At 34.1% G+C, this 16,128-nt stretch overlaps 2 protein-coding genes across 3 annotated transcripts; both read left to right on the top strand.

Annotated features, from left to right (window-relative positions):
- Positions 1–1,738: 1,738 nt before the first annotated feature.
- Positions 1,739–5,414, top strand: LOC7473156 (uncharacterized). The gene is made up of 8 exons (XM_002310175.4): positions 1,739–1,954; positions 2,032–2,120; positions 2,215–2,271; positions 2,362–2,424; positions 2,520–2,585; positions 4,064–4,150; positions 4,426–4,519; positions 4,755–5,414. Exons 1-8 carry the CDS (start codon positions 1,801–1,803, stop codon positions 5,276–5,278), a joined length of 1,134 nt encoding a protein of 377 aa, XP_002310211.2. The 5' UTR covers positions 1,739–1,800; the 3' UTR covers positions 5,279–5,414.
- A 2,358-nt stretch (positions 5,415–7,772) lies between these two features.
- Positions 7,773–10,653, top strand: LOC7473157 (probable indole-3-pyruvate monooxygenase YUCCA7). 2 transcript variants are annotated; one of them, XM_052454399.1, is made up of 4 exons: positions 7,773–9,034; positions 9,479–9,727; positions 9,807–9,957; positions 10,065–10,194. In XM_052454399.1, exons 1-3 carry the CDS (start codon positions 8,363–8,365, stop codon positions 9,933–9,935), a joined length of 1,050 nt encoding a protein of 349 aa, XP_052310359.1. In that variant the 5' UTR covers positions 7,773–8,362; the 3' UTR covers positions 9,936–9,957; positions 10,065–10,194. The 2 variants fall into 2 exon arrangements, with proteins under 2 accessions (XP_052310359.1, XP_002310212.3); XM_002310176.4 differs by having other exon boundaries at positions 7,806–9,034; positions 9,807–9,929; positions 10,065–10,653.
- Positions 10,654–16,128: the final 5,475 nt, after the last annotated feature.

The raw sequence follows: 16,128 nt of genomic DNA, 5'->3' as shown, positions 1-16,128 counted from the left end.
ATTTGTGTCTGTTGTTACAATATAACAACCACGTATTATATATTTTATTATATATATACACTAAAAAATAAAATTTACTTTTAATTTTATCAATTGATAAAATATACCATCATGAAAAAATAATTGTCTTTAAGCTATATAAGAAAAAAGGAAAATCATATTGTGCTAACCCTAATGATGCTATGTGTATGTAAAACAAGGTTTAATTTATTCTTATATAATTGAATAAGTTTCTAATATATTTTTATAGTTTTAATTATATATATATATATATATATATTATATCCTTGTATTATATTTAATTATCCAATATATTTTATATTTTTGTTTTAGTTTTTTTTAAAAGTTATATAAGAATATAATAATTAAATTTCTCAAAATTGTTCAAAATATCTTTAAAAATAAAAAATCTTAGAATCACTTGACCATTGAAATTTTTTTAAAATTAATATTTTAATTTATTTTTCAAAAAATAAATATCATATTCTTACATAGATAAATGGTAAAAATCATAGAATCACATGACCATTGAAATTTTTTTAAAATTAATATTTTAATTTATTTTTCAAAAAATAAATATTATATTCTTACATAGATAAATGGTATTCTTAGAATTAAAAACATAATTATATAAGACTTTGCATAGAATAATATGGTAGAAGTATGTAAGAGACTTACATATTATTATTTTATATCCCCTGTTACATTGCAGGCAAGATCAATTTCTTATTTTTTAAATTGACAAAAAATATTCATGTTATTGAGAATTATTTGATATTTTTATTAAATCCAACCTAGTAGGTCAACTTTGAAATTCCTTATCCGACTCTTTGTCTAACTCAAGTTTTAAATTAAACCATTTAGAAGTTACCTTGGCGTGACCTAGTTAACTTGACCGATTTTGAGACAACATGCTCGGCTGATCAAAAAAATCTTTGAATGAAATTGAGGGAAAAAAGATGAATGGATAGAAAAAGCCCTCTCAACCCATCCCCTTGCTTAACTAGGTTTAAAATTAAACCGTATGGAAGTTTTCTTGATGTGATCTAGTTGACTTGATCAGTCAAAAAATAACCCGAATAATTATTAAAAATGTTCAAGGAAGAAATTGAAAACAGAAGGAGGAATGAAAAAAAATAAGGTGTTGAACTGAAAAAAGAGAGAAATTTCACTTTTTGCGTAAACATACAATAGATATAACTAACTATTATCTGATTTGCCCAAATTTTGACTATTATGGTGGCCGGAAAATCAAGGTTTGAGTTTTTTTTAATCTAAAATCTCGTTTTTCAATCCATTTTTATCCCAAAACACCTATCAAATACCTTTGGAATTGTGATAAACCTATCTATTGCCTAAAAAAACCCAAAAAATCATCCCAAAAACTGAAATCAACCCAAAACCAAAAACAACCCAAGTTCAAATCAGTTTTTTCACGAACTTAAAAAACACCTAATATGAACTCCCCTCATCAAATGAAACAATTTGACACAAATATCATCTATTTTAATTGCTTAAATCGGTGTCAATAATATTTTTTTTTCTTTATCGGCAAAATTCAGTGACCTCTCTCTCCTTTCTCAATCAGAAATTAAAAAATAAGTTGTTAATAATAATATATAAAAATCATAAACAAATAATCAATTTGGGCCTCAACTCTTGTCTTAAAAAAAGTTGGGTCTCCACGATCCAATTGTAAAATTTAATTAAAGCCCAATTGTTAGTCCACCTGTCTAGGTTCAAATTTCCAGATTCATAAACAGAAAGGGGGGTTAGGGTTTTAGAGAGGAAAACTAAAGTATGACGACTCGAATAGCACCGGGTGTTGGAGCTAACTTACTTGGCCAACACTCAGCCGAGAGAAATCAAGATGCTACTGCTTACGTTGGCAATCTCGATCCTCAAGTTTCCGAGGAATTACTTTGGGAATTATTTGTTCAAGCCGGTCCTGTTGGTAAGTGATAGCCTTTTTTAATCTTACTTTACGAAATTAGAGTTTAATTTCTAACATTTTCCTCTTTTTTTTTTCAGTTAATGTTTATGTTCCTAAGGATAGAGTAACAAATCTTCACCAAGGATATGGATTCGTAGAGTTTCGGAGTGAAGAAGATGCTGATTATGTAAGCGGGCTTTGAATTTCATTTACAGTTACTCGTTTTTTTACTAGAAAATTATTGGGATTTATTTTTTAGGTTTTGAGATTTGACTATGCAGGCAATTAAGGTTTTGAATATGATTAAGCTTTATGGTAAGCCAATTCGTGTAAATAAGGTAAGGGAGTTTATTGTTTTCATGTGTTGTTTTGTTAATAAACATGTTTTTATGTAGTTTTAAGATGATTTATTACATGTTTGGTTTTAGGCGTCACAAGATAAAAAGAGCCTGGATGTGGGAGCGAATCTCTTTATTGGAAATCTTGACCCTGTGAGTTGTCTAATTCTTTCAAAGTATACTTATGTGAATATGAAGTGTTTTGCTTCTTTTGATTTTGCTGCTAAAATCCTCTTTTTTTTTTGCAGGATGTTGATGAGAAACTTCTGCATGATACTTTCAGTGCATTTGGAGTAATTGTTACAAATCCTAAGGTAATTATTTGTTATGTTTGCTTCTTTAGTTTTGCCATCCACGAGTCTTGAAAGTTGAAAATGAGGAGAGAATAAGCATAAATCAAATTGTGATTTAGCAGCTTGTAGGAGTTGAGCACCTTGTTATTTCATCCATGCTTTTTTTTTTTTAAAGTTGATTGCTCACATCTATGTGTTTTCATGAAGTTTGTAGTGGTCAAACAGTCAATGTTGTTGAACTTGTATGTGAATATTTAAGTCTAGAATTTGCTAATGAGATGCAAATACAGAGGAGTTTAGGATGCTATCAAAGAACAGAAAATCCCAACAAAATAGATGGTATCGTTTTCTTTAAATCAAACCTAATTCTATTCTTTCAATAAATAAGATTTTGCATGGTGGATGCAGTGCAAAGCCCAACACTCTGCAAAACTTGTCCAGAAACTTTCTATTCTAATTCTAATACTATAACAGGACTCTTAGTTTATAGTGGCTTCTTTTGTGCCATTGAAACTTGTATATAATTTAGTAGTGTACTTAGATCTTGGTAGGCCAGCCCTAAAGAATAGAATGGTCCTGAGCTTTAAGGAGGAGCTTTTGACCATCAGTAGAGCATGGTTAATGTTGCTGATCAATGTAGTCATTGCTTGTGACTCTGGTGTTTGCTAGGCTTACTGATTACAGACTGTTACCTGAGCAGTTATTGTAATTAGCCAAATGAAAGTCTGTTATTATGATGCATTGGAATTATCTTACGTTAGATAAGTAAGGAGCAGCAATCAGTCTGATTTGTATTAAGCAAGAGAAGAAATCTGGGAACAAAAATTATTGTAATAGGCTGACTATTCCATGTTATACAAATGCATGCAGAGGAACAAGACAAGTATGAGAATGAGCTTTATGATTCTTTAAACAATATGCATCTCAGTATATTTTAGGCATAAATTTTTTGCCTGTTAATCATAGGAAGAGTAGATCTTTTTTACAAGTGTTTTTTATATATCATTTTTCACAACTGGATTGCATGTGGTAGAATGTACCATTTTGTTTTAATGGGATCTAGGACAACTTACCTATTTTAATTTTTTAGGCACAAACTTTTGCCTGTCAATCCTGGAAAGTGTTGAACTATTTTAAATTTGTCTTTATATATAATTTTTCACAACTGCGATGCACATATTAGAATGCATGTGGTTTAATGGACATCTGGGATTGCTTAGCAGTATTAATTTTGGTACCAGGAATATTCAGAGTAAATCCAAGGTTGGAGATCATTTTTCTTCATATTGATCTTACAAGCAGCAAAAGTCACATGTTCTAACATTCTAGTGCATTGATCTCTTTTCTGGATTTGACTCGGAATATCTAGCATTCTTTTCTAGATGTTTCTCAGTCATCATTGAGATGCTGAAAATTTTTATTTTCTAATTATTACCTATTTGTGAACTGTTATACTTTTTTTACTATTGTATACTGATGTTTGGAATTCGTATTTTCAGATAATGAGAGATCCAGAGACTGGAAATTCCCGAGGTTTTGGTTTCATCAGTTATGATTCATTTGAAGCATCTGATGCAGCTATTGAGGTAACTCCACGCATTTATGTTTTACAAACGTTTGAGAAACAATCATTTTCAGTAGCTAGAGATTTGCACAAATTGTTGGTTGTGTTTTAGGTCATTTTGGACTCTTGCAAGTAATTTTACTTTTTAGCCAAAGGATGCAAAATTGTAGACAATTGTATTAAATGTTACTTTTGTTTGGTAATTGCTGGATGAGGAGGCAACTCAGTTGGAATTAATACTCTGCTTATATTGATTAAACAGAGCTGACTGGTTAATAGTATTTTGGACTTTAACAGGCAATGAATGGTCAGTATCTTTGCAACCGTCAGATAACAGTCTCATATGCATACAAGAAAGACACTAAAGGGGAGCGCCATGGTACTCCAGCAGGTGAGGCCTTTTGTCATTGAAATGTTGCTTTAAATATTCTTTACAGTTTCTTCTGTTGCCTCATTTTATGAGAGCTTATGAGGGTCCTCTTGAAATTAAGTAGATGAGTGCTAGTCTTTTTATTTTAAAATGAAATAGGAAAGTTTCCATTAATGGTGTCTCGAACAGAGAAGCTTATGGTTGAGTCTTTCTATTATTAATAGAAGTGATTTAATTGTTACTGTTATTGATCCAGAGAGAGTTTTGGCTGCAAGCAATCCAACTACCCAAAAGAGCAGGCCCCACACTCTGTTTGCCAGTGGACCTCCAACACTTGCCTCTCAGGCCAATGGTGCTATGGTCGCACCTGTGCCTCCACGTCCCTTTGCAAATGGTGTTGTAGCTCCAGGACCAATTCCAGCACTGCGCCCTCCGCCCCCACCAAATGCAGCATTTGCACCGATGCAGGTTGGTGGTCAATCAGCTTGGCATGGCCAGCCACCTCAACAAGGTCAACCAATGCCACCTCCGGTCATGCCTGCACCTCCTGTTCAATTCAGGCCACCCCCTCCAAACATGCAACAACCTCCTATGCAAGGAGCTCCCATGTTCCCAAGGCCTCCCCCACAGCCCATGGCCATGGGAGCCCAACAACAAGTTTGGCGACAGCCACCACCACCACCACAGCAATTTGCTGGAAGGCCCCATATGCCACAAATGTTGATGCAACCACCGCCACCACCCAATGCGCTACCACCACCACCACCACCCTCAAGTTGAGACTAGAGTAGAGCAGTTGCGACTATTCATAACATCAGCTACTATGTTGAATGTTGCTTGTATCATTTTGTTTCTGATTGTAGTACGTTTTCCTAATTAGTACCATAGAGTTGGTAATATAAACTGCCCTTTACAATGTTGTAGCCTTCATTTTTGCTTATGGACTGCACATTTCCCCTTGCATTCATTTCAAGTAATCGAATCTCAGCTTGTAAAGTTTCTGGTTAGGTAACAGGTTCAGCTGGCCACAAATCTCTGTAAAATGAGGTCATTGATGATTATTAAGACCTACGGTTTGCTTAGTTATGTTTTGGTAATTTAACTAAAGAGATAGTCATGATTGTTAATGAATTAATTATGGTTTTAAAAATGTTTTTTATTTAAAAATATATATAAAATGATTTTTATATATATATATATTTTTTAAATTTTTAATGCTAATATTATTTGGATATCTCTTAAATAAAAATAATTTAAAAAACACTTTGAAATTAGTTCGGAGACGAGTTGGCATTACTTGCAAGTATTTGCATCATTGCTTATCTCACAAGGAATGAAATCTGGATCGAAGCCCCTTGCTCATCTTCTACTAATGCTGACGTGATCTCATTAGCGAAATCCATTCCTTTCGTTTTCGTTCTATTTCCTTGCTTTGTCTGCACTCATACCTGCCAGTTAGCTTACTAGTTAGGAATCAGCTAGGAATCAATCGTCTTGCTTAAAACTTCAAATAAAATAGAAGATCTTATGCCTAATCTTCTGAATCTTAATACATGCAACTGGAACTAGAAAACAAACGAAAAAGTACGAAAAAGAAGATGCATTTGCTTTGCTACATGAGGATTGACGCAACAATTTCCATTATTTGGATCAAGTTTGGCATCACTAAAATTGCCAATAGGGTACGCAAATCAGGACAGTTCAGCATTGTTGAGACTTGAGGGGAAAACTATTGTGATCAGAGTACTTGAAGAAGATCCTGTACTGTCCACAAATTCTGTAGGTTATCGTTGGTGCCTAAGATAAGCAAGTGAGATGTGTTCTTTATTGTTCTCGTCTCTTCCCCAAATTTACTGGAACCAAAGGCGATACATGTTCATGAATTCTTGCTTCAGTGACGTTTGGCTTGTTTGGTCATCTAATATCTGCAACGGTAATTTTAGGCGTGGTTGCTTCTCTGACTGCAAAGATGGGATGGAACCATATTCCACTTCACAATCCAGAACCAAATTAATATTTCAATATATAGAAATCAATATCTTTTCTCAGGTATAAATCTTAGGTACGCGTATTCAGTCAGGTTTTATCCCTTTATCCCAGAAATGGTTCAAGGTCAGAAAACTTTTAATTATCAAATATATCCTCCTATAACGAAAGTTTCATAGTAAACGTATGATTTTGTGAAAGATATTTCATCAGATTGCAAGTATTTGAAACTGCCAAAAAACATGAAATCAATTGGCAATACTGGTTTTGATTACAGAAGAGGCCGGAATGACTATCTTAAGCACAAAGTTCACCATCTTTTGTTTTCTTGTCAAAAATGAGAAGGACGTACTGCTTAACCACGAGTCTGATGGAAAACTTGTTAGAGCTCAGCAAGTTACTGTCCAAGTGGACTTGAAACGCTGCAAGAGAAAAATACCAGAACCTATATCCTGCTCTGAGATCTGCAAATCCATTAGGGCTGACCCTATTATTTTCTTTGTATACAAATGTTTAAATGAACAACACTGGGAAAAATCTAAACATTAGGCTAATTCGTGGTGATTTGAGAAACACCAATCTCTAGGCCTTCTACAATCATACACGTAACTTAGGCTGCAAAACACTTCCTTTTTTCCCACACAGCTTGAACTCACCATCGAAGCCCTGTCATCTTTTGTTGGTTGCATGTGTCTATTGAAGCTGAGCTTTGTAGAGCTAACTAGTCCTTTGTAGAGGTAACTATTTCTTCTCTTCTTTCTCTTTCGTCCTGCGTACCTCATAAAAAGCCAAATCCTAGTGGAGCTTGCCAAACACTAGCTTTCATCCCCACCACTGATGAGATGTATAAAACAACATGCCAAAACTAAAGGTTTATGATATACAAGTGATGTATATGCTTGCATATGTCTACATTTACATATGTGGCAGATACCTCTCTAGACGGGGAGCATCCTATAGAGTGCAGAGAGGAATATATACAGAAAGCTTACCATGACTTTTCTCTTGAAGATGATAGTGACAGGAAAATGTTGCTTTTGAGTCTAATACTTGATAACTCTTAACAGATATGGTAAAAGATTATCATTATACAATTACCATGGTGTGAGAATAGACTTAACAAGAATGTTGGTGGTGCATCAGATAATGTTCTGTCCACTATCAAGGGAGATTTCTACACGTTGGAGGAACTTCATAGGATTAAACAAGGGCATCAACATGGATACGGAAATATTCAATGATAACTCCAACCATCACCTAATTTTAGTACTGTAGCTAATTGGAACAAAGATATTTTGAATAAATTCAATTTCTTCGATCACTAGTGATTTGCTTTTTCCTGGATTGTGCAATTTGAAAGCTCTATATGCTGTCGGCGAGGCCGGTATTCTGTCTTCTTCCTCGCACCTAGTTATCAAATAATATAAGTACCCCAATGGACTTCATATCCATCCATAACATAAAATGAATGCATTGATTTGCATTCAAAACTTTCATGAATGAATTTCTTCCTCCAAAGAGAGGCAGGAAATACCCACACACGCCAGCTGCAGTCTGTTTTGGTCACGACACTTCATATTCACCATAAAACACTGTTTCTCTCAATGATATAAGCTTATTTTTCCTAAAAACATTCGAAAACAAGTGTCATTTTCCACATAAAGCCCCACCCTTCTACATAATTCCTCAAAAAGGCCGTGTTTCTTGTCAACATTTCTTCTTGTAGTTAGTTCCACTACAAGAATATAAGTATCATCTCTCTTTATATTATACTTACCATAGGGTAGCTATCCTATTCCATTCTGTCGTTCTCCATCACTGGAATCTAGCTAGAGATAGACTTGATCAATACAAAGTTAAAACCATCCTGGGAAACAAATGGCAATGCAGACAACTGCTATCCAAGAACATAAAGGCAATGGGATATTTCATAAAGCTATGAGCTCAGAGAAGCCTGTTTGGATCCCTGGACCAGTGATCATTGGCGCTGGACCCTCAGGGCTAGCTGTTGCAGCATGCCTTAAAGAAAGAGGTGTTCCCTTTTTGATACTAGAGAAAGAGAGATGTATAGGTTCTCTGTGGACACTGAAGACATACAATCGTCTACAGCTTCACCTCCCAAAGGAAACCTGCAAACTTCCTCACATGCCATTCCCTCCTGAAGTCCCAGCATACCCCACTAAACAACAGTTCATAAGTTACTTGGAGGCTTATGCTAAGCATTTCGCAATTGAACCCATGTTTAGACAGGAGGTTCAATCAGCTATATATGATGCAAGAATGGGGTTCTGGCGGGTCCAATCCAACGAGTCTGAGTTTCTGTGCCGGTGGTTTATCGTAGCAACTGGAGAGAATGCAGAACCAGTGTTACCTAATATTGAAGGAATCTCAGATTTTAAAGGAAGTTTAATCCACACCAGCAGATACAAGGACGGAGCTGATTTTAAAGGACAAAAGGTTTTGGTTGTAGGCTGTGGAAACTCAGGCATGGAGATTAGCTTAGATCTATGTAATAATGATGCTCAAGTTTCTCTGGCAGTGAGAGATAAGGTAAAATGTTCTGATCCAGGCTCTCTTGCTCCAAATGTGTACATATACGTTCTTCTCTTTCAACTTCTACTGAAACATATATGGATCTAATCTATAGATACATATGATCTATATTTGTTCTGAACTTGATGAACTCCCAACTATAGAATATATAGACCCCATGATTCACATATGATTTGCTTCTTGCTCAAAATCTTCGATCAGTTTTACCTAAAAAAATCGAGAAAATCAATTTCATGTTCCAACAGTACATTACAAACTGTTACATTGATTATTACATATCCAATGATGCCTTATTTTGACATATAGACAAGTAAAATGTCTTTGTTTTAGCGTTGTCAGAATGAGGTAGCATGTTGAAATTTCACCTGTTTAATGTTTTTTGACTTGTCAGTTTCTTTTCTTTTTACTGTGAATTATTCATGTAGTTCTAAATTCTTGCAGTTACACATCTTGCCTAGAGAGGTCCTTGGCAGATCAACCTTTTCTCTTTCAATGTGGTTGTTGAATTGGTTCCCAGTAAAATTAGTTGACCGGTTCCTCCTCATCTGCTCACAATTAATTCTAGGCGACACACATAAAATGGGCATACGAAGACCCAAAATGGGACCACTTGAACAAAAAAATTCTACTGGGAAAACCCCAGTGCTGGATGTTGGAGCTTTCTCTAAAATTAAATCAGGAAAAATCAAGGTTAATAGTAGTTTCCCTCTTACTTCTTGTCTACATTAAACGAATACATTTTTATTCATAACATTCATGGACCTTTTAGGTGGTTTGCGGTGTTCAAAGATTTACAGCCAGCGGCGCAGAGTTTGTGGATGGACATGTAGAGAATTTTGATTCAGTAATCTTAGCAACAGGTTATAGAAGCAATGTAACATCATGGCTCAAGGTATAGAAGAAGTTCACTACATTTACAAGTAGGTTGATACTCCCAAGGTTCAAATACCTTGGGGCAGATAATTTTCGTTTGAGAGTTCTGTCTATGCTTGTTAACTCCTGTGCTTTTCTTTTTTGACACCAAAAGGAGGACAGCTTCTTCAACGAGAAGGACGGTTATCCAAGAAATCCATTCCCCGACAACTGGAAAGGCAAGAATGGACTTTACAGTGTTGGTTTTACCAGGAGAGGATTGTTGGGTTCATCCATTGATGCACAAAGAGTAGCAGAAGATATTGCAAGACAATGGAACTGTGAGACAAAGCATTTGCGAATCGAGTCATGACCAGAACTTATATATGCGGTTTATTTATTCAGAGTTTAACGTGCTGTTTAGGGTTTATGTCGAGTATCAACAGCACAGGAAAAATGTGTTCTCAGTGCTAGAGGAGTGCAATTACTGGGAAGTGTCTGAGAAGTTCGGATTTCTTGTTTGATTGTTTTCTACATGATGTGATGTAGTCCTTGGTCACAATTTAGAGTTGTTTGTTAAGCTTCCATTCCTAACATCTGCTATCACATCACATAGAGCTTGACCCTACCATATAGATTAAGATTTTTCTTCAAGAAAAGTGGATATCATATGAATGCACAATGACTATCATAATGTTCTTCTCCTTTCAATATTCCCCTGCTTCCTATCCTGATGGTTATAAGAAAATTAATGTTTTTATGAATTAGATGGGTAATTTTTTTTCTATTCTTGACTGTGATTTCTCTCTCTTGTATCTCTTATGAGGTGAAATGAAGAAATAAAAATACCAAGATCTAGAAAGCTTTTTAAAGGTATATGTATTTTGGCTACTTGTATATTATTAGTAATTATTGTGAGAAACCTGCAGTAATTATTGATGAATATTATAATATAAAAAAATTATGAGTAATATAAAATTTAACATAATTTCACAATGTATTTATATCTATAAAAATAAATAATTTTTATTTTTATTATGCCAAAATATAGTTATATAGCATGTATTTATAGTAAATCCTAAACTGTCTAAGTTTTCTAGATATCCAAAAAAATCCAAAGAATCAATCGAGTATTAATAATTTTTCCTCTAACCAACCTACATGACCTACCATGAAAAGAACACCACAACATTCCAGATTCGATCCATGGTCCAGTCCACAAGTACTGCCGATAATTTAAAGGTCCTCATTCCTTATATCATTGCTTTTTTAGGCTTCTGGTAACAGAACCATACCAATCATTCATAAAAGAAGAAATGAAAATTATATTTTATGAATTCTATTTCCAGACCAATCATCCAGTAGATATATACTCTACATAAATCACCGATGAAAGTTCAAAGAAGATAATACTAACAGAAATTTGAAGCAGAAGAAGGCTTAATGAAGGAGAACAATTAGTTTGAGAAAAAAAAAAAGGGATTAATTACAATAACAAAATTAGAGTAACATTACTACTCAGGAATCAAGATCTAATGGCTGACGGAATGGAGTTTTGACCATGTAATAAAAACCACAAGTAAAGACAAGAGATATTGCGGTGATTGAACCTTCTCTTGCTCTGAGTACATGTCTCCTAACCTAGAAGCAAGTGACTGAATCCGAACCTATTGCAGTAGAGGGTATGCGTGTCACGCTTATCAATCCTTGATGTAAGCAGTTCAGAAATTCCAGACAAAGACATCGCTATTTGTCGAGTCTCTAGCTACTAATTCAGAGCAAACCCTACTAACGTCTCCCTTCTAAAACTCTACAAAAACCAACCGTAGGGAACCCTCTATGCTAGTCAATAAACGAGGCAAAAAGATAAGGACAAGACGACTCTACCACACAGGAAAAAAACAAGGTGAGTTTTGCTGAGCTTGAGCAACTGTGAAAAAGGCTTGCTTCAATCTTAAAACCATTTCCCTAACTCAGAACCATGCAGCTTATTAGACAATTAAAACGTCTAAAAAAGAAGGCCCCACATATTTAATGTGCAAAGCTATCATGCTGGAAAGCTAATCAGGGAAGACGACTCGAGCAATATACAATGTCAGGCAGTATATTTCACATAAATATTAGAGAGAGGGAGGGGGGGTGGGGGAGCAGGCTGGGCATAAATGTGCCTGAACAATCAGTTTGTGGAAAGTGACATAGAGAAGTTCCTTCAGCAATTGCCTTTGGTCTCTGTCAGTAATACGAAAAAAAATTAACAGTTCCTATAGAATGTCGGGACTGGGGAGCTCAGACATGCCAGGCTGATGCATAATTCTTTAATCTCCAAGTCGAATATGTCACTCATTGATTGCTACACGGAGTGTCAGAATTAAGAGCAGAAGATGCCAAGTTATGTTGATAACTATAAACAGATAGCGCAGAACAAAACGTAAAGAAAAGAAAGACAAGTTCTGTAAAATAACTCAAACATTATTGTTTTAATAAAAAAAAGTTTGTTAACCCAGCAGTCCAACCTTCGGGAATCACAAATCACATCGAATTTTTTTAAATATATAAAGCTGAATTGTAAGGCTCAAATATAGGGTTAAACCTGATCAAGGCTATATGATATTTGATTTAAGCGTGCCTTAACATCACCCCCACAAATCCCATGAATTAATCTGGAAAGCAAAAGCATTACATTTTTATATTAAAAAGCATATACAATCTACATTGTGGATCAGCTTTATGCCAAATAGTTTGCTTCTTGATGCTTCAAAATTTTCTTTTGAAATAGCTTTGGTTAACACATATCCAATCTGATTATTAGTTCTTTAATAAAACAAAATAATATTTTTTTTGAATTTTTTTTTTAAAAATAAAACTTCATTTTAAAGTGTTACACAATTATTTGCAATTGAAATTGCATCATAATTGTCACCATAAATATATGTTGACTCAAGTTGATTCATATATAAATCTATAAGTATTTTCTTGATTCAAATTTCTTGATTAATTTACAGCAGCAATAGCTACTGTATATTTATCTTCAAATATTTTGAGCAACAACATCTTGCTTTCTTGAATATCAAGAAAACATTCCTGATTCAAAGTTAGAATATTAATAACCCGTAGTACTTTTCATTTTATCCACATATCCTTTAATCATGGTCAAAATAACTATCAAACATAAAATTTTAAAAATAATTTTTTTTTTATATTATGGTACTTTAATGTGTCTTTGATGTATCTTACAATTCTTTTTCAATGTAATTTATTGGCATAATATATGAATCGTGAAAGCAAATTTATTACAAAAATAATATTATATAAGACTTACAATATTATTGTAAGATACATCACACACCCAATTAATAACCTTATCAACACTCTGATCATCTTTCTTCTGCATCTTTTTAAGACTTTCTTTCGACAAGTGCACATCACAACAGCAATTTTGTTTTTATTAGAAATATGGTTTAAAGCAGACATGGTAAATCTGGATAGTTTCTATAGCTATCGTGTCATTAAGTCTATAGGTAGCAACCCTTACAAAAGTCATTGTGATCTAGTTCCATTACTGATCCATGCAAATCCTAAGTGAAACAACATCACTCACGAGGAAGAGACAAACAATTGTTACCAGCTAGTGTCTGTCCAAAGCCCCAATATTTAAGCTTCTTATTCCAAGTTGACAAGACTGTTTCCAACTTACAGAAGTATCGAAGATGACGGGAGAAATGTGGAAAAACAGCGGTAAATGCAACTATCAAATTACATGGCACAGACAGGATTGAAAGCATTTGAAAGGGAAAAAGTATTTCTAAATCTAAATAAAGCCAAGCTTCAAATTCTATCATGAATTCTGACCATGATCACCTACATCGTGTCAAAACCAAGCATCTAGTTCGAGAACCACCTAAGACTACTTGTAGCTAGCTCCAGAAAGGCCCAAGAATGGAAATGGCATGAGGTGAACCAGTCGCACCTCATATATCTAGATCCGTATAAGGCTAAAATGATCCTGACAATCCATCATTTAGTTCTCTCATTCTGTTTCCATTATAATTTCTGTTACCATGTTGAAATCGTTCTAAAGCCAAATCAGTTTTTAAATTGCAGATAGACACCAAGTTGTATTCGCAACAAAATCTGACATTTACATGCTTTCGACCTAACATGTATGAGGTCAATCTGTCTGATTTCCTCAATCAGTTTGATAAACATGACTATTTATGTAAGGAATGGAAATCTTCACACCAGAAAGCAATCAAATGCATGTGATGTTGAAGGAAACAAGAAGACAACAAGCTAGTACAAAGAAAAATAGAATTATGCTAAACAGAGTCATCACACAAAACTCTTAATCCAAACTTTTATTAATCAATATTGAACATTGCAGCTTTTATAAGCTACTTATATACTTGAAAGTCCTAAACAAAGTTACAAAAATAATAAAAGAGTAGAAAAAACAAATTCTAGAATATATCAAATTCTAAAGATAACTTCCAAGTCTTATTTAAAAGTTTTTCTAATTTTAAATTGCTACGAAATCTTAATTTAAAAAAAGACTTGGCCTCTGTAATTTTCTAGAAAACTCCGTAATATAAATTACACCGGTGTATGTACAAAGATAATTGAGTATAGCTCAACCCATTATTTTTTGGGTTAAGAGATTGGGCACATCTAAGCCTAAGTTTTTTAGTTTTATTATTAAACTTTAATTTATGTTTTTTTTTGTTAGATTTTTATTAATTAATGGGTTTTAAACTTAATTTTTTCCCCTCATATATTTAGATATTCTTATGACAAAAAAATCCCTACAAAGTTTTTTAAATGCAAAAAAAAGAAGTCTAATTAGTAAATTTTTTATTAAATTGAAATACTAATCTAAATAAAAAAAATCCAAATACAGTAAAAAAAATAAAGAAATTCCCGTTCCTTAACCAAATTGAAGCTGTCTTCTAAAAACTTGTAAGGAACAAGATTTTAAAATATTTTGAAAAAATTTTAGTCTGTCCAACATTAAGATAAAAGAAATTATAGCCTTTTCTGTTAAAAATATATATATATATATCGTTTGCTGCGTCCGAAGTCCGAACATGTTATTGAGCTAGGACTTTTGTTACAAGCCCGCATCAATCTCCCTCGGAAATCTCACATCAATTTGATATCAAATTGGACACTTGCATACACCAGTCAACCTTGTCAGCTAAATTACAGTAAAACGACAAGACAGAACCCTTCAACATTCATACTTTCATCACAAACAGAAATGTTACTTTTGTTCAATGAACAATATTGTTCTTCTTATTGTTAGTGCTCCTAATAGACTCAAGTTTCACAAAAATCCCTCCATAGAAGCAAGATACAATTACAAACACTCTTTTAGGCATATTTTAGACATGTATTCTCAAGTATTTCTAATATAAAACACATACAATCATGTGAAACCATTCTGAAAATAAATAGTTGAAGGCATGTAGAACGTGGAAGGACCTTGACTCTACGATCAATGCATTAATGGATCAGTATTCTCCATCAATGCCAATGGACATTCGAATGGTGCTGATTAATAATGCTGTGAAAACCATGTCAGTGAACTCGTGCCAATGCAGAAGCTTAATCTGCCATACAAATTACAAGCGAGGCTAACACTAGACCTTTAACAATATGAAATCTGATACCAGTTGAACTATACTTTTACCTTGTATAGACTTGGAATCCCTCGACCACTCCAATCCCAACTCAGTTCTCCACTTCTCTCATAAGAAACTCTTAACACATTATCATCACAAAACCTCTGTGATGCTGCAATGTTCCAAGAAGTCATTCCAAACTCATATCCAGGCTCAGTGGTGGTCCCTCCCTGGTGAGCAAAGCAGTACTTCAAATTACACTTCCCATAATCAAAACCATGATACGCTGATAACTTATTAGCTGGATTGAGAACCAATGTCCCATCCAACATGGTCCAATTTTTACTCTCTGCGTGCGTGTAATTAATATTCAACGGTTTGTCTAGAAATTTCTTTGTGTTCATGAATTGAAATTGTACAGCAATTAACGAGTTGGAATCTAAAGTATTGAAACCGAGTTCAAAAGACAACCCCCGTAACTTGAGATGCTTGATTCCTAATTGATGAGATCGCTAAAAACTCCCAAAGATTGGTCTTTCCAAGTCTGCAATATTGAGCTGGGAGGCATAGAAAGCTGAGCTAGGACAATTGGAACACTTGAAAAACAAGTTCTTTTTGTGA

The sequence above is a fragment of the Populus trichocarpa genome, chromosome 7 (genome assembly GCF_000002775.5).
Source record: "Populus trichocarpa isolate Nisqually-1 chromosome 7, P.trichocarpa_v4.1, whole genome shotgun sequence".
NCBI classification, from domain to species: Eukaryota; Viridiplantae; Streptophyta; class Magnoliopsida; order Malpighiales; family Salicaceae; genus Populus; species Populus trichocarpa.
Note: the sequence above shows the minus strand (reverse complement) of the source record. Positions and strands in the feature narration are given on the sequence as shown.